We start from the raw sequence: 25,331 nt of genomic DNA on the forward strand, positions 1-25,331 counted from the left end.
GATAAGACATTACTTTGGAATTTTAAAAACAAAATATGAAACTGAAATCATTAAAATAGACTATAATAAAATTAATATTTACTCATCAAGATACCACAGGAGACTGAAAAGGCAAATCACAAAATAGAAGATATCCACTCATATATGTGACAAAGGTCATGCCAGAATATGTGAAGCACTCCAAAAACCAGCATGAGACAAACCACTGAAAAAGTGGAAATCACAATGGTCATGAAACATGAAAATATTCTTAACCACATTGATAATCAAGGAAACACCAACTAAAACCAAAAAGAAATAATCACGAGCTCACAGCAAACTGTTCAAAATAAATGAAAAAGAGACCTGTCAATAATAACTGTGGTCAGGATATGGACCACCAAGAAGCCTCATATCACTGGTGGAAGTGTAAATTTATACAGCTTCTGTAGAAAACCTGTTGGCACTTGGTTAGTAAAACTGAACATATATATCCTCCAAGACAAAGCAAACCCTCTCTTATGTGTACACCCTTCCCATACATCTTCAGAACTGTATGCTGAGAGGCGCTGAAACACATGAATGAACACATTCAACGGAGAATTATTCATGGTATCCTCAACTTGGAAGCATTGAGATGTCCACCAACAGCAGGATGGATAAATAATTCATGCAATGGAATATTATGTAGCAACAAAAATGTGATCATTATATACCCTTCAATGTAGAACAATCTTAAAAATCCATGGTTATGGGGAAGAAGGTAATCTCATACACACATACCACATATCTTGTGATTTTATTTAGGCAAAACTTAAATATTTTATTTAAAGATACTCAGTTTGAAGTTAATTATAGACAAAAGGGAAGGGCAACCAGTGGCCTTTTGGGGTTCAGGGAATATTCTATTTCATAATGTAGGTAGTGGTCACATAACTTTTATAATAACTTGTTAAATGAATACATTTATTTATTTAAAAAAGAAAGAATATGATATCCATACAGCCTGCTTTTGGGCAAATGACAATTTCTGAGTGACACAAAAATACTTAATGATCTAGTGTGTTCAAGTATTTAATTTTTAGAATCATAAATACTTAAGACTTTTCTGAAGTTTGATAGTCTTTTTTTTTTTTTTACCATAAGTGCTATAGACAGAAAGATTCCTCACAAAATTTGTTGACAATGACAATCTGTTTAATCAAATTTTGTAGAAAATGTGGGCCAATTTCTTTTATTATAACCATATGTATTGTGAAACTAAAAGTCAAGATTTTCCTTAATTTACTCCATTTTCAGTAAATGCCTCCAGGCGTAAGTGGGGCTGAAAACTGGGGGCCTCCAGGCATGTGTCTACAAATCAGACTGTAATGAAAGCATTCAGAGATGGTACTTCTTTAGCTAGTCCACTTGATGGCACTAAACTAACACGGGATGTGCACTAATCCTCTATAGACATTTGATGCATTAATGTGTTTTCAATGTGTTTTCATAATCTTAGACCTTGTGAAATCTAAAGGTCTTTTTTGACTTAGAGCTTTGAATACATTCAGTAGGGAAAAAAAGGATTAAACATTCTTAAAGAATTAAAGCTGGTTTTGAGCATTAAAGAAAGATACATTAAAAGTCTCAGGACAAACAGGGCTTTTCATGTCCTCTTTACTCTTGCCTTTCCCACATCTCCAAATTATGTACCCTAGAAAGAATAAATATATAATTTTGGGCTGTAAGATTTTAGAAGCAGATCTCATTGCTCACTGAAGTACCCTTACCATTGCTCTTAGATGGCATGATTGATATATATGCATTGCAGCACTACAATCGGAATTCTTTTGTGAGGAGAATGAAATGGAGATGATTTTGCCCCCATGGTCAGCTTGGGCTGACTACCACAGACTGGGGGCTGAAACAACAGACCTTTACTTCTCACAGCGCTGTAGGCTGCAAAGTCTGAGATTAAGATGCTGGAAGACCAAGTGTCTGGTGAGGGCCTGCCTCCTGGTTTGCAGGTCCCCTCAGATGGCAGAGAGGAGAGAAGGGAAGAAGGCTCTCCTGACTTTCCATAAAAGGGCCCAAATGCCATTCATGAGGGCTCCATTCATATGACCTATTGACCTGCCGTCCCCCCATGCCATCACAGAGAGGATGAGGATTTCAGCACATGGATCTTGGGGGACACCAACATTGTTTAGGACTCATTGCATAGCAGACAGAGGAAGGGGTGGAGCCTCTGCACCCTGGCATCGAAGATGCAGTTTCACAGGCTTAGGCTCTGCAACTTCCTTCTCAGAGGAACATCTTTGTTTGGCTCTTAAAGCAGAATAAGGCTTCTTTGCTATGACTCCTCATCTGTAAGCAGTGGGAAGTGGTTCTTTGCTGGTGAAGAGAATTGGGACTCTGAAGAAATGGGAGAGGCTACTGCTCCTTTTCCCTGGAGGAGGAAATGGCAACACAGTCTAGTATTCTTGCCTGGAAAATCCCACTGACAGAGGAGCCTGGCGGGCTGCAGCTGTAACGATGGGGTCGCAGAGTCGGACATGACTGAACGACTGAGTGCACTGCTCCTTTTGGGTGCCTTTATTGAAAACAGAGTAATTTAAGTGGTCTTGACTTCTAGTTTCACAGTACACATGGCTGTAAAGAAAGAAACTGTCCCACTTTTCTCTGAGTGAAATAATTTTGCTTTACGTGTATCAATGTATGATATTGCAAAACAATCAGGAAACCTGTGAGTGCTACATGGAGCATCAATAGTGACCCTAAAAGAGAGCTATGGGGATCTCTGTTCTTATATTACCTGTAACTGGTCCTTTCCCTGACTTGTAATAAAGTGAAATAGTTCATCTAAGTGCTTTTTTTAAAATCCTGCAGAGAATCCCCCTTCTGTGTGAAGACTTCGGGGTGCTGTTTGCCTGTCAACGGCCTCAGGAGATGGTGGGCTCTGTTTCCGGGGAGACAGGAAGCTTCTGGAGAGAAGGAACTGTGCCTTATGTTTATCTCTAGTCCTGGCAGCAGAAAACCCAATGACTTAGATGGTTGCTCAATAAACATGAATATGACAACTGGATTGTCATTATGTTCAATCTAACATCTGATCTTATATTTCCTTCCTTCCTGTGAAGGTCTGGTTGTCTAGCGTGTCTATATATGAAGTAAGGCCATCCCAGCCTAAAGGTAGAAAATGTGATAGAAAATGAAATGCTTTGTGTGCATACTTTTAAATCTAAATGCTATACATTTTTAAAAATAAAGCCCCACTCTGCACTTTCCTTACCACTTCCTTCCTCTTTTGCTGCAAAGTACCAGCAGCTTTGTCCATAATACTTCAGATAACATTTACTTCCCTCAAGAATTGAAAAAGTTTGTGAGCACTCCTTCAGCATTATTTGAGAATAAAATATATCCTGTAAGAAACAAAAAATAAATGTATTTGAACAATAAGAATTTAAAAATAAGTAGGTCTTTTGGACTTAAAAAAACCCAACACAGGCTAAAAAGACACACAAAATCTGATCCTTTTAATCTTTATATTTCTTGAATCATAAAGCATTTGTCAAAATGCCAAAAGCAATATTATACACAGGTGGGATATTAATTATAACCTGAATTCAGGCAGGCAGAGCTCTGTGAACCAAATTTGTGTTCATGCTGCTGCTGCTAAGTCACTTCAGTCGTGTCCGACTCTGTGCGACCCCATGGGCCTATACAAATTCTCTGAAGTATTAGAACAATAGGAAAGGATCACAGGGTATATTTCCTAAAATTTAAAAATATGTAATTTAAAAGCTATGAATAAAAAAATCTTCTGTTTTTTAAATTGAAGTGTAGTTGATTTACAATATTGTGTTACTCTAAGGTGTACAGCAAAGTGATTCATACACATATGTATTCTTTTTCATATTTTCTATCATAAGTTATTATAAGATATTGAATATAGTTCCCTGTGCTGTACAGTATGCCCTTGTTGTTTATATATTTTATATACAGTGGTGTATATCTGCTAATCCCAAACTCCTAATTTACCCTTCCCTGCCCCCTTTCCCCTTCAATAACCATTAAGTTTGTTTTCTAGTCTGTGAGTCCATTCAACTTTGTAAATAAGCTCTATTTGTATATATTAAAAAAAAAATCCTATCTTTAATGATAGTTTCTCCTGATGTAGAAAAAAATCTTCACAGGCAATATCAAATATTATCATGTGCTTTATGAATTAAAAAATACAATAATTTTATCATATAAGAAAAATTGCTAAGACAATGGTTCATATGGGTCTTTCTAATTTGCATTAGAAATGTTTTCATATTTTGATTTTAAATGCTGCCTGTTTCTATATTTTAAAAAAATTTAACACACAGAGGAGAAAAGGTATTCATGGTTTGAGTCTATAAACTAATATTTGGTGCAGATAAAAGTCTCTTGTTCAGGACATGTGCCCTTATTGCCTTAGCACAGTGCCTGACACCCAGTCAGAGCTCAATGAGTATTTACTGAAAGAAGGAACCACTGCACATGGTGGGTGCTACTTTCTCTCAAGTCCTTCTGCTTACTTCCACACTAAAGTCATTGTCCCAGTTCTGGTTCTCATCATCTCTGGTCTGTTTACTATATTCAGTTCAGTCACTCAGTTGTGTCTGACACTTTGCAATCCCATGGACTGCAGCACACCAGGCTTTCCAGTCTATCACCAACTCTTGGAGTTTACCCAAACTCATGCCCATTGAGTCAGTGATGCCATCTAACCATCTCATCTTCTGTCATCCCTTTCTCCTCCTGCCTTCAATCTTTCCCAACATCAGGGGCTTTTCAAATGAGTAAGCTCTTCACATCAGGCGGCAAAAATATTGGAGTTTCAGCTTCAACATGAGTCCTTCCAATGAACACCCAGGACTAATTTCCTTTAGGATGGACTGGTTGGATCTCCTTGCAATCCAAGGGACTCTCAAGAGTCTTCTCCAACAGTAGCCTACTAAATTATCTCTTTGGTTGTTGTCCATGTTTTCTCTTATTCATTCTCTACAATATAACTTTGATTTTTCTCCAAAGCAAATCAGGTCATAATAATAACTAATATTTATTAATCCCTAGTATGTGCCAAACTTCACATGCATCACATAGTTAAACTCCTGTAGCAACAATGATAAGAAGGCATTAAGGCTCCTGAGACTAGAGATGAGTAAACTGAGGCACAGAGAGGTCAAGCAGAGAGACCAGTCTGGCTCTGGCAGAGCTACCTTTCTGTGACATTATGCGCCTGATGGAAGAGGGTGATTGAGGATCTCAGTTTGCCTGGAGCCGGTTCAGTGCAGCTCTGAAAGTCTGGTGTCATAAGAAGGTCCTCCGTCCCAGGTCAGTTGAAGCATAACTTTATACTAGTGTACTTTCATCTCTCCCCTCCCAGTCCTGTCCTATTTTATCATACATTCTACTTTTCCCTATGTTATAAATCCCATACTACATTTCTAATATTTTTACTTAAATAGTCAATTGTTCTGAAAAGAGATTTAAATAACAGAAAATTCTTTTCTGTTTTCTGTGCTCATCAATCCTTCTTGTAGGGACTTCCCTGGTGGTCCAGTGGTTAAGACTCCATGCTTAGACTGCAGGGAGCACAGGTTTGATCCTTAGTCAGGGAACTAAGATCCCACATGCCAGTGTGATGCAGCCCAAAAGAAATAAATAAAATAAAATAGGACAGCCTGGTTAAAAAAATCCTTTGCGTCGATCCAGATTTCCATCTGGTATTCTTTTCATTTTGCCTAAAGGGTTTCCTTTAATATTTCTTATAGTGTGAGTCTGCTGGTGATGCTAATTCAGCTTTTGTATATCTGCAATGTTTTTATTTCGATTTCACTCTTGAAAGAAAATAGAATGAAAAGAAATAGAATTATAGAGTTACAATTTTTCTTTCAGAATTTCAAAGCATTTGATCTACAGAATTCTTTTTTCTTTTATCTACAGAATTCTTGCTTGCCTTATGTCCTTTGTTTTTCTCCAGTTTTATTGAGATCTGACATCAGATCAGCTCAGATCAGTCGCTCAGTCGTGTCCGGCTCTTTGCGACCCCATGAATCACAGCACGCCAGGCCTCCCTGTCCATCACCAACTCCCGGAGTTCACTCAGACTCACATCCATCGAGTCAGCGATGCCATCCAGCCATCTCATCCTCTGTCGTCCCCTTCTCCTCCTGCCCCCAATCCCTCCCAGCATCAGAGTCTTTTCCAATGAGTCAACTCTTCGCATGAGGTGGCCAAAGTACTGGAGTTTCAGCTTTAGCATCATTCCTTCCAAGGAAATCCCAGGGCTGATCTCCTTCAGAATGGACTGGTTGGATCTCCTCACAGTCCAAGGGACTCTCAAGAGTCTTCTCCAACACCACAGTTCAAAAGCATCTTCGGTGCTCAGCCTTCTTCACAGTCCAACTCTCACATCCATACATGACCACAGGAAAAACCATAGCCTTGACTAGACGAACCTTTGTTGGCAAAGTAATGTCTCTGCTCTTGAATATGCCATCTAGGTTGGTCATAACTTTCCTTCCAAGGAGTAAGCGTCTTTTAATTTCATGGCTGCAATCACCATCTGCAGTGATTTTGGAGCCCAGAAAAATAAAGTCTGACACTGTTTCCACTGTTTCCCCATCTATTTCCCATGAAGTGGTGGGACCGGATGCCATGATCTTCGTTTTCTGAATATTGAGCTTTAAACCAACTTTTCCACTCTCCACTTTCACTTTCATCAAGAGGCTTTTTAGTTCCTCTTCACTTTAAGCTTGAGAATATAATATGCAACATGCTAACTATAGTTACCAATAGAGTACTAAATATTTGAAAGTTGCTGAAAGAGTAGATCTTAAAAGTTCTCATTACAGGAAATAAAAAGTGTAGTTTTGTGAGGTGGTTGTCTGTAACTAAATTTGTTGTAATAATCATTTTAGTTACAGACAACCACCTCACAAAACTACACTTTTTATTTCCTGTAATGAGAACTTTTAAGATCTACTCTTTTAGCAACTTTCAAATATTTAGTACTCTATTGGTAACTATAGTTAGCATGTTGCATATTATATTCTCAAGCTTTTATTATCATGTAATTGAAAATTTATGCCTTCTGATCAACTTCACCAGTTACACTTCATCCACCTTCACATTTCTCCTCTGGCTCTTATGAGTTTGTGTTTCTTTTTTTTAACTTTCAGTTCAGTTCAGTTCATTTCAGTCACTCAGTTGTGTCCAACTCTTTGCGACCCCATGAATCGCAGCATGCCAGGCCTCCCTGTCCATCACCAACTCCTGGAGTTCACTCAGACTCAAGTCCATAAAATGCCACATAAAAGTGAGATCATTCAGCTTTCCTGTCTGATTTTTCCACTTAAGCGTAAGGCCTTTGAGATCCACCCATATTGTCAAAAATAGCAGGAATTTCTTTTTTATGCTCCCAAAATATTTCACTGTAGACATATACCACATTTTCTTTATCCATTCATCTGTTGATCAACACTCAGATCATTTCGTGTCTTGGCTATTGTAAATAATGCTGCAACAAACACAGGACTGCAAATATCTTTTTGAGATGATGTTTTTTGTTTTCTTCAGATAAATATCCAGAAGTGGAATTACTGTAGTTGTATTTTTAATTGTTGGAGGAACCTCTGTACTGGTTTCCATACTTGTTGCACCAGTTTACCTTCCCACAAATAGTGCACAAGGATTCCCTTATTCTACAAATCTTTGCCAACATTTATTATTTGTTGTCTCTTTGATAATGGCTATTTTGGCAGGTGTGGGTGATATCTCATTGTGGTTTTGATTTGCATTTCTCTGATGATTACTGATGTTGAGCATCTTTTCATGTGTCTGTTAACCATCTGTATGTCTTCTCTGGAAAAATATCTATTCAGGTCCTCTGCCCATTTTTAAACTAGCTTTTTTTTTCTAATGCAGTATATGGGTTCTTTATATATTTTGGGTATTAACATCTTATTAAATATTTGATTTGCAAATATTTTCTCTCATTCTGTAGGTTGTCTTTTCATTTTGTTGAAGGTTTCCTTTGCTGCCCAGAAGCCTTTTAGTTTGATGTAGTCTCACTTTATTTTTACTTTTGTTGCCTTTGCTTTTGATGTCAAATCCAAAAATAATCATTGCTGAAATATATGTCTGAAAGCTTACCCCCTATATTTTCTTCTAGGATTTTTATGGTGTCAGTCTATTGTTCAAGTTTTAAGTCATTTTGAATTCTTTTGTCTAGTATAAGATAAGGGGTCGTTTCCCCAACACCATTTATTGACGAATTTCCCCATGTATATTCCTGGGTTCTTTGTTGTAAATTAGTTGACCAAATATGCATGTGTTTATTTCAAGGCTCTCTATTCTCCTCTATTGTTCTATTTTTATGCCTATAGCATACTGTTTTATTACAATAACTTTGTAATATGGCTTGAAATCAGAGTATGATGCCTCCAGATTTGTCATTTTTCTCAAGATTGCTTTATTGGGGTCTTTTGTGGTTCCACATACATTTTAGGATTTTTCATTCTATTTCTGTGAAAATAAATGCCACTGAAATTTTTATAGGGATTGTCTTCAATCTGTAGGTACTGTTTGATTAGAAGGATGACATTTCAAATTTTATCTTTGGGGTAAAATTCTTCTATTCTTATAAACAGAAGACAGTTAAATTCCTTAGAAACAGGTGAATCCTTTCAGGTCTTGATTTTAATGTTTGTCAGGCAGAATTTGAACTGCATTCAGCCTAGGAATTGGAGAAGGCAATGGTACCCCACTCCAGTACTCTTGCCTGGAAAATCCCATGGATGGAGAAGTCTAGTGGGCTGCAGTCCATGGGGTCGCTATGAGTCGGACACGACCAAGCGACTTCCCTTTCACTTTTCAGTTTCATGCACTGGAGAAGGAAATGGCAACCCACTCCAGTGTTCTTGCCTGGAGAATCCCAGGGACAGCGGAGCCTGGTGGGCTGCCGTCTCTGGGGTCGCACAAAGTCGGACATGACTGAGTGCCTTAGCAGCAGCAGCAGCAGCCTAGGAATAATTTCCCTCACTACTGAGATGTGACCCTTCCAGGTACTCTTCTTAAAGTCCCATGGATATGAGGGTTTATGTTTTCCAGTCTGGATATGTTTTCTAGTCTGGCTGGTGGGAACAGGCACTATTCCTGGCCCACTGCAAGTGCTGGACTCCATTACCTCTGGTCTGTTGGATGGTTCTTTTCTCAGTCCCTGAGAGTTCCCTTTTTCCCATGTTCTGGTCTGGACTCAGCTGAATATTTAAGGGGGACCTCTACTGATCTCTCACTGCTCAGCATTCTTTTTTTCTAGTATTCTATGAACACTAGCTGCCTTGGTCTCCCCAGCCTTTCAGCCTCATCTCAAATCTAGCAAGTCCTCTGGATTTCCCCCAGACCCCCATCCTGCACCACTGCCTGGAAAGTCTCTCAAGGCAGTAAGCTGGGACAACTGTAGGGCTGACCTCACTTATCTGTTTCTGAGAGAATCACTGTTCTTTGTTGCTTTCCTTGTGTGTTATGAGCCAATACTTCATACATATTTGTTTATTGGCTGTTTCAGGTGGAGGGTAAGTCCTGTTTCTGCTTCTTCATTGTGGCGGTGTGAGACCAGAATGTGATGGATAAATGATCATAAAATGTTTGTTCTCCCTTCTTGTGGCTCCACATATTAGCACACAAATTTAGTGACTGTTGACATGTTTTTGAACTTAATTCAAAATTGTTTTCGTTTAGTCAAGTTACCAAACTTTTGTTTTGCTTATATAGATATGATATAAATGAAAGGGCCGAACATGAAATGATTAACTACAAAGATTAGCTACTGTACAAGATAAGCAAGATAAAGAACAAGATAAGCAAGACAGCTCTTGGTTTACTTATTAATGTCCATCTTACTAGTTGCTTTACTGGCATTTTGAAATAACTACTTTTAATTGTGCAAGAATACTTGAGGTGATCTGTCTAAATGTGATCTAGTTGGGTAATAAAGTAATTATTTTGAGTGGCTAATATCCATTTACATGGACAGAATTGTGATCTATGTAATCTAACTTGAGTTCATCCAGTGTTTACTGGATACATTCTATGTGCTAGGCACTGAGCTAAGTCTAGAGACAGAAATGAATAATAAATAGCTTCTGCCCCGAGGAGCTCAGAGGGAGGCAGAACTGATAAGCAAGTTGACAATGTGGTAAGTACTGCAATTATACTAATTACCGGTTGCTATGAGAGCACAGAGGTGGGGCACCTCACACAGCACAGGCGAGTGTGATGTTTGTGGGTGGGAAGGTGTAGCTGATGCTGTGGTTGACCTTCTCTCTCCTCCTTCCTTCTTGGAAGAGCCCTGGTTTGATGGTTCCCTCTCCTCCTCCCTGGTGGGGCCAGGAAGTGAATGCTCACAAGTTTAACTTCGTCACCGTCAATCACTGTACTCCTATGCTCATTTTCAATGATTGTTTTAGATGAGGGTATGTGACACCCCCAGAAAGAAAATGCAAAAGTAATTCTACAGATGGGTCTCAGGACAGGTTTTTCTCCTGATAGAAGGAACTGTGCAAGGAGAAACCTCTCTTCTGGCTTTGATCACAGTTGTGTGACAACTTGGGCCTTCCCAGGTGGTGCTAGTGGTAAAGAACCTGCCTGACAACGCAGATGCTGATTCGATCTCTGGGTCGGGAAGATCCCCTGGAGGAGGGCATGGCAACCCACTCCAGTATTCTTGCCTGGAGAATCCCATGGACAGAGGAGCCTGGTGGGCTACAGTCCATAGGGTCGCAATGTGTCAGACATGACTGAAGTGACTTAGCACACACGCACATGTGACCTCATGATATTTGAGTTGTGTCATTCATGTTCTGATCATGAAAGGACAGCCTTTCTGTTCTTCAGAGGACTGAAGAACAGAAATAAGGGAAGCTGTTGGGTCCTTGTTGACATCATCATGTTGCTAAATTACAAACTTGGAATCTTCCGTCTCTATCTTTTCTTGTTATTTTTTTCCCCTGATGTGGACCATTTTTAAAGTCTTTATTGAATTTTTAATGATATTGCTTCTGTTTTTTTTTTTTTTTTTTTTGGTTGCGAGGCATGTAGGATCTTAGCTCCTCAACCAGGGAAGGAACCCACATCCCCTGCATTAGAAGAGAAAGTCTTGAACACCTGACTGCTGGGGAATTCCCTCTTGTTGTTGTTATAATGAGATAATAAATCCTTATTATTTAAGCCACTTTCAGTTACTCCATTATATGAAGTCAAAAGTACACGAACAGATATGGAAGGTTACCCAAAGAAGTGATGCTTGGGTAATGCCGTAAAGGACCAAAGATATTCAATCCTGGAGGATGAAGAAGAGGGAGAGGTCACCCCAGGCAGAGGAAAGAGCTTGCTTAAAAGCTTAGAAACACAAAGCAATATGGAGTGCTTGAGAAAGTACAGGCAGTTCTGTACCGGACTCCTGTTCTGGTAATTCAGATTTTCTCACTTGGGTAGAATGTCTTTTGCACATAGTAGAAATCCAATTACTATTTGTTGCCTGATTGCTTTTATAATGTTTTCTTTAATTATATTGAATTCAGTCCAAGAATGTCTATTGATGTGCCAGGAATTTTACAGGCACATATGGTAGAATCTGACTCTTGTCTGTGGCAATATTCATCCCAACTTCCTTTTAAAATGCTAAAAACTAAAAACTACACTTCCCAGACTTTCCTGAGAGGGTTACGATCTATTTCCCATCAGTTAGATACAATCACTAGGACTTTGACTTTAAAAAGCATCCCAGTGAGGAGAGAAGAATGTACGGCATCGTGTTGTGGGTGTGAAAGTGGCAGAGATGCTGTGTACACAGGTGTGCTCCAGGGTCCCCAGGTTTGTAGAAGAGACAGCAGTCACCTTGGTGGCCCACGTGGGCTACGTTCTATTGGCGGTTGTTCCCAGAACCTCAGGGACAAGTGGCGCTGACCAGAGTCACCTTGCTCTGGGATTACAGGATTACAGTCTGTATAGCAATGACTACTTTCCACAGCGCTTTAAAAGCACCTCTCTTGTGTGAAGTTAATAGGGCTTCTGTGACACTCATAGGGCTTTAATATACGTTCTTTTGACAGAAATAGAGGCCCCTAGAAAGTTAAGTGAGATAGAAATGATAAAATAGTGATGGTTGAGACTAGAATTCAGGTTTTATGACTCCTAATCTAATGCTCTTTCCTCTCAGTGTCATTTGGAGGATGGGCTGTTCTACAGGGACCCCTACTGGAATTATATCTATGCATCACTGAAAACCTGTCATATGGTCAGACCTTTCTAACAGAGATGCTGGACCCACTGATGTGTAGGTGAACAGCTTTGTGGCCTGTTACTGATCATCTGAACCATTCCTTCTCACTTGAATAGCATGTTTAATGGAAACCTGTCCCCTAAACGAGAAGTACGTCATGTTACTATTCACCTCCTCCACTACCTTCTTAGAGACCATTATGTGGCTCCATCATATAATGGAAACACTTATATTGACAAGGAAAAATGAAAATCTGCTCTAAAAGTTCAAATTCTTAATGTGTGTTTGATGAGAATATACAAAAGCAGTGGTGATAAAGTTTCTAATTGCACACTAATGCAAATTTTCAAGAAAAAAGTGGCTTAATTTTTTCATATTGTGCTTTGTTTCCTCAATAAAGAGATATTAAATGTTTCTCTTTCAATTTCTAGAGGTGCTAAAGATAGCTATAATAAATGTTGACAATGGGAAAAAGATGTGAGCAAAATAAAAAGAGAACATGTAGGCTTATGCAATCTGAATTCCATGGACCAATCCAGGGCTCTGCCAGCTCCCCACATCTACCTATTCTTGCAATGGGAATTACAGAGAGAGACCTTTTAGCTGGAAGATAAACACAGTATTTATTTGACTGAACCTTTTCTAGGAAAAGCAGACTAAGAAGATGTAAGTGACTTTCTCCTTCCCTGCTACGCTATTTATTGGCTTCTCCACCTTCTTCCATTTCCTACCACTTCTCTTTTTCTTCCTCCTTCTCTTTATGTATGAGATTCATGCACAATGAATGAAATAAGACTCTTGCTCAGGGCAGGTTAGGAAATCTGCTGACACTCTAATAGTCGCATATGTATGAAAATATGAGAAGTCATGGCAATTTCATTACGGGTGCATAAATTAACTACTTGTCTGTGTCTTTTGGCCTCTGCTACAAGGAACATTTTCAGTGGTGATGGGGTTGTGAAGGAAAGGGTAGAAATAGTGAACATATATTGAAATTCACCATAGTTCAGTTGCTGTGCTAAGTATGTATTTTCTCATTAAAATTTCACATTAGCTTTTGAGACAGTTACTATTATTATCACTATTATTTGACATATGATCTACATATGATTCGAGTTACAAAATCTTGACTGAAATCAAGATTAGACAGGGGGTTTCAGACTTGTGAAGTTCCCACATCTGTGCTCTTTATCACAAAACTAAATTTATCAAAATGAGGCTGCATAACAAATTGGTTCCAAATAAATTCAGCAAAGTTTCAGGATACAAAATCAATACACAAAACCCAGCTGCACTTCTATACACTAATAAGAAACTATCTGAAAGAGAGAAACAGAAAAAGCAATCCCATTTATAACAGCATCAAAGGGAATTAAAATATCTAGAAAAAACCTTAACCAATGAGGTGAAAGACCTGTACACTGAGAACTGTAACACAGTGATGAAAGAAATTGAAAAAGACACAAATAAATGGAAAGATATCCCATTTTCTCAGATTGGAAGAATATTGTGAAAATGTTCATACTACCCAAAGTAATATTATTAATACAAGTTCAATGTAATTCCTAACAAAATCCCAAAGCCATTTTTTTTACAGAAGTAGAAAAAAATTCAAAACCTTAAATAATTAAAGAAATCCTAAGAAAAAACAAAGCAAGTGGCTTTGCTTCTGATTTCAAGTTACACTATACAGCTATAGTAATCAAAACAGCGTGGCAATGGCATAAAAACTGACAAATAGATCAATGGAACAAAATAGAGAGCCCAGAAATAAATCCACATGTATGTGGTCAACTAATTTTTGACCAAAATCACACAATAGGGAAAGCACAGCCTCTTCAATAAATGGTGCTGGGAAAACTGAACATGAAAAACATGAACATGAAAAACAAGAAAAAGAGTAAGACTGGACCACTATCTTACACCCTGGACAAAAATGAACTTGAAATTGATCAAAGACTTAAATATAAGACCTGAAACCACAAAAATCCTAGAAGAAAACACAGAGAAAAGCCCTTTGACACTGGTCTTGGCAATCATTTATTGAGTAAGACACAAAAACACAGGCAACAAGAGCTAGAGTAAGTGGAACTATATCAAACCAAAGAGCCTGTGCACAGCAAAGGGGAAAATATCTATGAATTGAAAGGGCAACCTACCAAATAGAAAAGACCATAAATAATAGGATTACTATCCTAAATATAAAAAGAACTCAAGAACTCAATAGAAAAAAGTACTGCCAGCACTGGGACACCAGTGAGGAAGTAGAGAAATATCTGGACCTCTTATTTCTCCTGCTAATGCCTCCTACTGGCGGATCCACTGGCAGGCAAGGAGCTTCAGTGATATAGTCCGTAGGGGTCACATTCTCCATGAAACATGCAGCAGAATAAGAAGTCTGCAATAGGAGAGGCTACCTGTCCATGCTGAGACCTTTCCTCAGGCCCCAAAGAAGATACAGTCAGTTTAGTTTATGAACACTTACTTAGGATAATTAGCCTTGGGTATCCATAACCAGACAGCTTCTGCGAATACACTTCCGTTCTGGAACTGTCTCTGTATGATCACAAAAAATACTCCTTCCTGGGCACAGGTGTAGACTTGCCTCTTTCACATACTCATATCTCTGACCACACCAGATACGAGCCAAGACAAGGATATCTCCTTAGATGTCTGATGACCTGGGAGCTAAGTACCACATTCCTCCTTCCAGATGAATTCCTTTTTTAGAACCAATTCTCCTCCCAAGAGGTAAATTCTGATTCAAACACTCTTCTCTATGTGCTAGACACACCTTGGGCCAAACAGCCAGGACTCACCTAACACAGGACAAGGCATAGAGTCAGACCCAGGTCTGTTCTGTAAATCTATCCACTCATGAATGTGTGAAAACCCCTTTCTAGCACTTTTTCAGTCCCCTCATCTATTCCAATCCTTTCCCCATACACTTGATAAATAAGGAAAATTGGAAACCAGGACATCAGAGCATGTTCAATTTTTGACAGATTATTGAGTTGTTCTCAGTACCAGATTGGCTTTCCATATCTCAGGGATAATAAATGTTAGTCACCATCCCCCTCTTACACAGCAGGTGAACAGTTTCAGGAGAAAGGCTTCCCTCACACTGTGCTCCTTCTTCCAGTAAGTGTTCACTGTTTCAGACATTTCCCTGAGAACCACAGTAGAGCCTCTCTGTAAGAAGGCAGTTCTCAGGGGGTTATTTTATCAGACTAGACAGCCGCCATTCACTCTGTTTAACTGTGTAGTTATTCAACACTGAAATTTCCCTATCCTTTTTCATGTTGATTGAGCATAGCATAATTAAGGGAGAATAAAAGATACCTGACTTATCCAATTTATATGTCTACTTTATCTAAACTACACAGTCACAATCGTAAGAAAAAACAGAAGATGAAAGATATGTATGTGTATACAGATATACATAAAGTGGGGGGAAAAGAACCAATAATTTGGAGCACCAAGTTTAAAGCTTAACTCATTGTTTCCTTAAGAACCTATCTAACAAAACAGGATAAGCCACAGGAGTGGCTTTAGAGTGAGTTTAGAGTGTGTCTCTGTACTCCACTCTGCGCTGGGCTTAGATACGGTTTGATTGACTGCCTGTCCTGTGGAGGAAAGATGCTATTAGATTTCATTCCTCTAAAGATATGCTCCTTCTTTATCACAAATTCCAAGGTTGACTTTTACCATGACTTCTGGAGCAATGGTAGAATGTCTCTTAACTCGGACGGTTTCTCTGTGTGAGTGTAATGTAACAAAGAGGATAAACCAGATCTCACCCTGTGTCTGCAGTTGGCTTAGATTGTCATGGACAAGAATGAGAGAAGAATTCATTGAGTCATTGCCTAAAAATTCCTTCTGGGCCAATGAAAAGAGAGTTCCTGGCATGTTACTTTTTATTTGGGCTTCCATGGTGGCTCAGAGAATAAAGAATCTACTTACAATGCAGGAGGACCTGGGTTCAATCCTGGGTCCGGAAGATCCCCTGGAGAAGAGAATGGCAACCCACTCCAGTATTCTTGCCTGGGAAATCCCATGGACAGAGGAGCCTGGCAGGCCACAGTCCATAGGGTTGCAAAGAGTCGGACACAACTGAGTGACTAATACTTTTACTATCTTTTGCTTTTTGTTTGTACTTCAGTTCAGTCACTCAGTTGTATCTGACTCTTTGTGACCCCATAGACTTCAGCATGCCAGACTTCCCTGTCCATCACCAGCACCCAGAGCTTGCTCAAACTCGTGTTCATCAAGTTGGTGATGCCATCCAACCATCTCATCCTCTGTCATCCCCTTCTCCTCCTGCCTTCAATCTCTCCCAGCATCAGGGTCTTTTCTGATGAGTCAGCTCTTTGCATCAGGTGGCCAACATATTGGCGCTTCAGCATCAGTCCTTCCAATGAATATTCAGGACTGATTTCCTGTTTCTACGTTTTCTCCAGATGAACGCGTCTCTACCCTGCTGGCCAGGCTTACCATAGGGACAATGTGGGTGGCAGTAAAAATTTGTTTTGGGGTGAATTCTCACCTTCCTCTGCTACACACCCAGCTGCTGCTGCTGCTGCTAAGTCGCTTCAGTTGTGTCCGACTCTGTGCGACTCCATAGACGGCAGCTCACCAGGCTCCCCCGTCCCTGGGATTCTCCAGGCAAGAACACTGGAGTGGGTTGCCATTTCCTTCTCCAATGCATGAAAGTGAAAAGTCAAAGTGAAGTCGCTCAGTCGTGTCCAACTCTTCGCGACCCCATGGACTGCAGCCCACCAGGCCCCTCCGTCCGTGGGATTCTCCAGGCAAGAGTACTGGAGTGGGTTGCCATTGCCTTCTCCGGCCACACACCCAGAGATCGTGGTAAATGTGTGTGGGGAATTTTAACATGACCTGAAATCAGTCCCCTGTTTCAGTACCAGAAATAATAGAAAAACGGGCAGGTTAACATTCAGCCCTACGGCATTTTTCTAAGTCAGTTCGATAAGCAGGAACTAGTTTCACTGCTTTAGTCAAAAAGTTTTGTAGGAAATATTTTTGATTGGTTTTAAAACTGTGGAAAGTTGAGAAACTAGCTTATCTCTCAGAACTCTGGAGCTGACCAGCCTCCACTCAGCCACACTCTTGATTTGTGGGATGAGAATGTCCATGTGTATAAAGCTTCTGAGATCAACCATTTTCAGGGTAATGGTAGCACAGTTGTTTACATCAACACACAACTCACCCAATTCCAATTATCACAATAACTGGGCCACAATATGGCTAGCCCAGATAATTTTAGCATTCCTATCAAATTAACCTTTAACGAGTGATTTGAGGATGCTGTGATTGGCCTCCGGAGAAGGCAATGGCACCCCACTCCAGTACTCTTGCCTAGAAAATCCCATGGACGGAGGAGCCTGGTGGGCTGCAGTCCATGGGGTCGCTAGGAGTCGGACACGACTGAGTGACTTCATTTTCACTTTTCAGTTTTATGCACTGGAGAAGGAAATGGCAACCCACTCCAATGTTCTTGCCTGGAGAATCCCAGGGATGGGGGAGCCTGGTGGGCTGCTGTCTATGGGGTCCCACAGAGTCGGACACGACTGAAGTGACTTAGCAGTGACTGGCCTCTGTGGCAACCAAGAAAAAGACAACCAAACTGTGACTGACTCAGCTGAGCCCTGCAAGCACTGCAGTAAAGCGCTGCTTAAAATGCCCATTTGCAGAAAGGCACACATGTTGGCAGTTGGCCGTATTAGCCTCGCTCAAGTGCAGAGAATTACAGTTTCCTTCAAAGTCATTAGGACTGCTAGCTCCTTCTTAATTAAAATAAACCCTAACTCAAGTCACATTCACTTCAGCAGTCTTTGTTTTCAGTCAATTAAGTCAGGTTTTTAACATCTAAATTTTCCACACATACTCTCTAATGAGTTTCATTTTTATTCTGCTTTTCAAAATTCAGATAGAAAAAGCATTTGCATTGTTATTAATATGCTTTTCAAAAAAGTGCGTTTCAGTTCATTTTGAATGGCCATACATTTTCCCCCAAGTTTGGGTGGAATCTTTCTGCATCTGGATTGTCATATAGACCAAATCAGTGTATGAATCTACTTCCACAGCTGTTCCAAACATTATCACCACCATCACCATCATTAAACTCCTTGCATTACACATGCGTAAATAATTTGAGTAAAGTGAACTTATTTTTAACACATAGAAGCATACTCAGAACCCAAATTTTGTATGTTACTTAAAGACCTAATGTACTATCAGAATGATTTTATATTAAAGTTCTTATATTTTGTAAGATGAGCTATAATGAATCTTACCAATGAGGCATTTGTAAGAATACAGCAATCCTTCTCGTGGATAATATTGTTTGGCTGTATTTTGATTGTGTTATTATTTTTTTGGAGAAAGAGGCAGAGTCAATGAAATTTATTTTCAGATTATATCATCTGTTCAGGGTTTTCTGTTTCTACACTTTCCATATGAAGTATTACATTGTGAAAGCAAATCCCCTGATTCTGTCTCGGCACTGATAATATTTCACCTAAGATACAGGGAAGCTTTTTCTGTCTACTGGTGCTAAAGCAGATCATGAATAATAGACTACTTGGTGGTTCTGGAAGGCTGAGGGCTTCTTCCCAATTCTGCTGTACAGTACAGGTTCTCCCATGTGGAGGGGTGAAGTGGGGCCAGGAATGAAAAGTCCTAAGGCAATGGTGTGGAAATTCTCAGCGTTCCCTTAGTCTCCCACACGTTCAACATTTCTCAGAAATTTAGCCTCTGTTATCATCCATTTGACAACCAAGAACACATTTGTATCCAAAACTTTGATAGTTCTGTAATCTTCTCATCAGTTCTCCATTCACCCTCTCCCCAAATCAGCAAACTACCCTCCAGCACCACACCAACCCTGACACTGCTCCAAATGGAGACTGTCTTTTCTAGTACCATAATATACAATGTCATTCCAGTAAATGTACAACCAAAGGACAAAACACTACAGACGCAGGGGGAGAACAGGCCCAATTTCTTTTCTCTTTTTCCCTCTTTTGGCCCTGTCACAGTGTGTGTGGGATCTTAGTTCTCCCAAACCACTTCAGTACTCTTGTCTGGAGAATCCCATGGACAGAGGAGCCTGGCGAGCTACAGCCATGGGGTGGCAAGAATTGGACACTGCTTAGTGACCAAATGACAATGAGGACCAGGGATTGAACCCATGCCCCCTGAAGTGGAAACACTTAAGTGGAGTCTTAACCACTAGACCGCCAGGGAAGTCCCCAGGCACTATTTCTTAACGAGGTCAAATCATAGAATTTCCTGTTCATGATCAGAGACTGCCAGACTGCCATGTATCTGTGCTACCCCTTATCTGGGCCTACCCAGGTAAGATGGGCTTTAGAACTCTTGAACCTGAGTTCTCACCTGCAAAGTAGCCTGATCTTGGGGATAAGAAAAGGTCTACTAAGAATGGTCTAGAAGCAGGACAATATATCTACTCTGGGTGGGCAGATTTTCTAATTTATAAATTGTGCTTTGATAATAATTCTGCAATTCTCGAGGCAACAAAAATAAATATGGCTTCACTGGAGCTGACTGGCCTCACTGTTTCTGAGATTCCAGTCACCTCTGGGGCGAGGGATTTGAACTTGAGGACTGCCATTCCAGAGCTGGTGCTGATGGCAACCCCACCCCCAACCCCACCATGCAGCAGTGGAGCATAGAGGCCAAAGGGCAAATGGCGAGGGGAGGGGCAATCCCATGTTTGTTTAAGTCATTGATTTTTCATATGACAAACTAGGCCAACTTAGTAAAGCTATCTGAGTATATCAGCAGTAGTTTCCAGAAAGTATTGTTACCACAGATGTTACTGCAAGATAATCAAAAGAACACATCTAATTTGGGGATGTAGAGTACTTATTTTTGTTGCTGATTCTATCATTTGAAGCTTTCAAAGCTGAAAGCTTTCATGATTAAGCACATATTATTCTCCTGGAAGATATTTCTTTTTTGGCAGATAAGATAATGGAACAGATCCACTGTTTGTCAAGAGGAGTTACTATGTCATTAAAAAGCCTTTAACACAATGTTTTTTCTCTTTTCCAGGCTGGTTGAAAAGATTTGAATGCAAAAGCACAGATATAACAATAACAGTACAAAACCTAAATTGTCCATGGAAAAGCTTAAACCAACTTAAAATTTTCCATTTGCCAAATGCTCTTCAGGCAATTTAAATGTAATTCAAAACATGCACTCAGTAGCCACAGATGTGTGTTGCCTCAAAATGTTCTTTGTCTTGGTTGCATACATCCAATTTCTTTCTAAAAATTGTCTCCATTACAGCAGGAGGAAAAAAATACCCAAATTCAATTACAAAATTGATATGATTAAAGTCTTTTTTTGTGTCTTACTCCTGGAAAAGTATTATCGCCACAAAAAATCTTTACTTATTTTGTTCTTTAGGACTTAAGAACAATGCCAGAAGGGCCTTTTGCAGTATAACATGAGTTCATTCAGTACAAAGAGTTCTGAGTTCAAGGAAATGCTCTGAAACACCACTGCTGCTGCTGCTGCTAAGTCGCTTCAGTCGTGTCCAACTCTGTGTGACCCCACAGACGGTAGCCCACCAGGCTCCCCGGTACCTGGGATTCTCCAGGCAAGAATACTGGAGTGGGTTGCCATTTCCTTCTCCAATGCATGAAAGTGAAAAGTCAAAGTGAAGTTGCTCAGTCGTGTCCAACTCTTTGCGACCCCATGGACTGCAGGCTACCAGGCTCCTCCATCCATGGGATTTTCCAGACAAGAGTACTGGAGTTGGGTGCCAATGCCTTCTCCTGAAACACCACTAGCCCTGGAAATAGGGATGGAGAGGCTTCGATTTTTGCTCATGTGTACAGCCACGGCCATCAAAACATAGTGTCTCCTTGAGCATCTTTCAGGAGATACTCTGTACTGCTAGGAATCACCACCCCCGCCTTGTCAGTTTCCTCCAACACTGAAGTCTTTTGATTAATTTACAGTTTCACTTTCACTTTTCACTTTCATGCATTGGAGAAGGAAATGGCAACCCACTCCAGCGTTCCTGCCTGGAGAATCCCAGGGACAGGGGAGCCTGGTGGGCTGCCGTCTATGGAGTCTCACAGAGTCGGCCACGACTGAAGTGACTTAGCAGCAGCAGCAGCAGCAGCAACATAGTAACTGCAATAATAATTGACAGTTTATCATAAACTTTAGAAGATGCCTGAATAGAGAAAGTTATGAATGATTTCTGGGACCTTTCAGAGGTGAGTCAAGATTCATGATTGGTATAGACCAAGATATGCTTTTCCCATCTAGGCCCTGTGCTCTACAAAACCCTTTAACCAGTGTTCTCCCTAGCAAACTGGGCTGCTGGGTATGTGGGTCACCCTCCCCCCAATCCAGAGAAGGGTCTAGAAAGAGAGCTGGCTCTTTGGGGTGATTCTCTTCTACAGCTTCTGGGGCCTCAGGAGAGTGAAGGGCCCCTGAAGCGTCTGAGGCACCCCCACCTGTGTCCCCCACCCTGGAGGAGGGTGGTGACTGAGACCCTGACCTTGGCCTGGGTGGAGACTGGCCGGCTTTGGAGCAAGGGTGTAACTTCTCAGAGCCTCAGGAGCTCAGAGGTGGTGAGAGAGTAGTAGTACCAGCCCTCAGGCCTGTTAACTCCATGAGCTGCTACCTGCAAACACTCAGCCCCAGGCCTGCCCTGCAGGGACCCTCCATGCCAGGAGCTGCGGTGGAAATGGTGCCTGTTCTAAGACATGAAAGGGAATGTGGGGCATTGGTTGGGGGGCTGGGGCGGGTGGACCCTTGCTGCAAAAATGCTTAGCAAAATCCCCATGAAATGTAACAGTGGGCAGTTTCTCCCCTCTCAACTCCTGTGCAACTAACACAATGGTTCAGTTTGACTTGTCAAGGCCAATGCTGGACAAAAATCACCAACTCTAATCCCCCCTAGGTCTCTGTTGGTCTTCCATCCTCACCACAGAGCTCATTAACAATCCCCATGGGATTAAGCTAGACACCCCCCCCCCCCACCCCCAGATAATAAAATAAAGTCTTACCTTGTTTTTTTCCTTTGTCTTAGTTCAGCTTTATTTGCTCCTGGGATGCTGCGTGGAGGCCTTGCCCCAGGCTCTTCCCTCCGGAGTTCCTGGTGCCAAAGGGAGGCTATGCCATCTCCACTCAAGATGGCGGCATTGGCATCTGCGAGCTGAGAGCAGCAGGGCTGCACACGGCACCTGGATCCAAGATGGCGTCAGTGAACTGAGTGGAGGGGCCTATGCCAGATGCGTGATTTGGGGCTGTGAACAGGACAGCTCTGTCTTTCCCTGGAGAACACCACCCCTTCCCCCTCTGACCTCTAAAGCAGCCTCTCCCGCAACCTGTGTGGGGGAAAGCCTGTGCTCCAGCCAGAGAGCTCCCACCTGTTCATCCTTTAACCAAAGAATATAGCCTTCCTTTGCTTCTAAACCCAGTTTTGGTCTCCTATTGCTCCCGACAGACACGGGGCAGGAGGACCTTAATTGGGGCCAGAGTGGAAAGGGCGGGTCACACCGTCTTCCCTTTTGGAGCCGGTCTCACATTGGGTAATGGGAAGTTTATAAATGAAGCAGTAGGTTTGCAAGTCCTTCTCTCTCCTCCCATGGGATCTCTTCGTAATCCTTGTGCAAACACCCTAGTGGCGTCCCTGACAAACAAGCTCAGTGTTTTTTAGGTGGTATCGTTTGTGCAGGACTGACTGCTTGTGGGAAATAAAGCTGGGATCTGTGGGGCACGGTGTCCCATCCGTGGGGCACGGTGTCCCCGGAATCCCGGATTTCCTCACAGAAGCTGTGCGACTCCCTACCTTGGATGGAAAAACGTCCTGCCTGAGAAGGCACTCCTCGGTGTCAGTGATGCACATCTCTTAGGGGGCTTTCTGAGTTAATGTGGCCAGGGAAGGCCTGCTATGGCTGGGAAGACCCCTGAGACTGTGTGAGGGTGACGGACCTCACTCTGCGGTGCGTGTTGACTCACAGTGACCTGTACCTTTGACATTATTACTAAAGCTTGACACTGAATCCACAGGCATAATCCACAGGCATCTGCGCAGAGTCTGAGCCTGTGTGCTGTCCTGTAGCAAGGTGAGCTCTGTGCACATGTTAGCCGTTTTCTTTTTCTCAGTTGATTTCTTAGTTCATTTACACTGTTGTGTTAGTGCCAGGTGTAAGTGGTTCATATATAGAGTATTTTTCAGATTCTCGCCCATTATAGGTTACTACCACACAGCGATTCTTAAATCACTCTGGACACTACAAAGGAAGTACAGTGCTAGATATTTAAAATTTTCCCTCCTAATATTTGTTGAATAAATGGAAAATGAATGAATGAAGACTTAGTCTTCCTATAGTCATAGGAAACACCTGAAGACATGAAAAAAAATGGAACACTGAAGAATGACCTTTAACAGTGGATTTGCAGGGGGAGAGGGGAGACAAGAGGGTCAGGAAGGTTCTGGAACTCTTCAGACCTAAAATCCTGTTTGTCTTGTAAGGATTTACTGGAGCAGTGTGGGGGGGTAGGGGGTGGGGAGGGGAGTTTGTTAGCTCTTTTAAAGGATATGCCAAAATGAAATTTTCTGGATTAAAGTTAAGGAATAATTTGCATGATTATACCTTAACCTGAGCCTGCAAAACATTTACTGATTGGCCTGAGTGCAAATGAAATGGTTGGATGGCATCACCTACTCAGTGGACATGAGTTTGAGTAAACTCCGGGAGTTGGTGATGGACAGGGAGGCCTGGTGTGCTGCAGTCCATGGGGTCACAAAGAGTCAGACACGACTGAGTGACTGAACTGAACTGAAGAGTGCAAATAACTTTTAAAAGGACATTTTGTGGAAGAAAACAACTTATTACAGTGATAGAGAGATCTCTTAGAAGAAATTTTAGAACTTAAAAAAGCATGAGTCAGCCAAGACCTACTGAACATATTTTGGAATTACAGATTCCTGGCAGTGCATAATAAGCCAAATCATCGTACCAAGACTCCATCTTAACTTAGAATGGATTCTCCATTCTATGCAGATCAAGATTGGCATCAATGAATGGGATATTGTCGATCTTATTGGAATAGACTCAGGGGAAAATAAAACTGTCACATCTGTTCTTTTCCAAAGCCCTGTGTACTTTCTACCTGACAGAGGAATAATGCATGATACTTTCAAGCTTTTAGGCTGCAAGAGAGAGATCCAGCACAGACCTCACTGAGGACTGATTGAAGGTTTAAGATGTTATATTTGGACTTACAAGGAAACAAAGCTAAACTGATTAAGTTCTTTGTAAATTAGACTTAAGCAAAGCAATCAAAACCCTCCCCAAAAGAAAACATTACTGTTATATTCACATCTGTTTTGTTCACCTTCATATTTTAGCTCTATTGTCTGGCAAAGTACTTGATATATAATTAAGACTCAATAAATATTTGTTGAATTAACATACGGAATGATCAGCCTAGTTACCTTTCCTCTATTGCCTTAAACTTAAAATATTTGTGATCATTAGAAACTTTCTATATCCAGTTAATCTTTCTGTCCTTGAGCCCTATTATGTAAGAGCAAAAATGAGAAGGCACATTTGTTTGCTGTTAGTGCTGTGTTTGTGAAAATTTCCACAGAGCACAGAGGATTCTGGGCTGTGTGGTGGGAGCTACAGGCTAGCAAACTTCAGAGAAAGATATTTAAGGCAAGCAATCTTATAATTATGTTAGCAAAGATTTGTAAATAGAAAAGAGCTACAGCCTGCCAAAGTATTTTTAAGAAGAGACATATTGTCGATTTGTTCCACATTTAACAACTAATATAAACAAGAAAATTCCTGCCTTTTGTCATGAGTCAGACATTCTGTCCTCTAGAATAACAGCAACTTCTTTGGAAAACACATCTGGTTTCTGAGCCCAGCTCTGTCCATCAATAAAACAGATGGTTTTGAAAGAGAGACCAGAAGGCTGGACCATGGATTAAGCTCAGGCATTTTTCCAAGTAGAATTTCCTTCTTGGTAATTG

General features: G+C 40.9%; 1 protein-coding gene across 1 annotated transcript in view; it reads right to left on the reverse strand.

Annotated features, from left to right (window-relative positions):
• The window catches only part of NSMAF (neutral sphingomyelinase activation associated factor), a 131,249-nt gene extending 108,385 nt beyond the window's left edge, over window positions 1-22,864 (reverse strand). Inside the window, exons 1-2 of the mRNA XM_055546051.1 lie at window positions 22,714-22,864; window positions 22,351-22,527 (exon numbers count right to left, since the gene is read on the reverse strand). Of these exons, the coding sequence (XP_055402026.1) occupies window positions 22,351-22,527; window positions 22,714-22,721 (185 nt within the window). The 5' untranslated portion in view covers window positions 22,722-22,864. The remainder of the gene's footprint in view (window positions 1-22,350; window positions 22,528-22,713) is intronic.
• Window positions 22,865-25,331: the final 2,467 nt, after the last annotated feature.

The sequence above is a fragment of the Bubalus kerabau genome, chromosome 14, assembly GCF_029407905.1.
Source record: "Bubalus kerabau isolate K-KA32 ecotype Philippines breed swamp buffalo chromosome 14, PCC_UOA_SB_1v2, whole genome shotgun sequence".
NCBI classification, from domain to species: domain Eukaryota; kingdom Metazoa; phylum Chordata; class Mammalia; order Artiodactyla; family Bovidae; genus Bubalus; species Bubalus kerabau.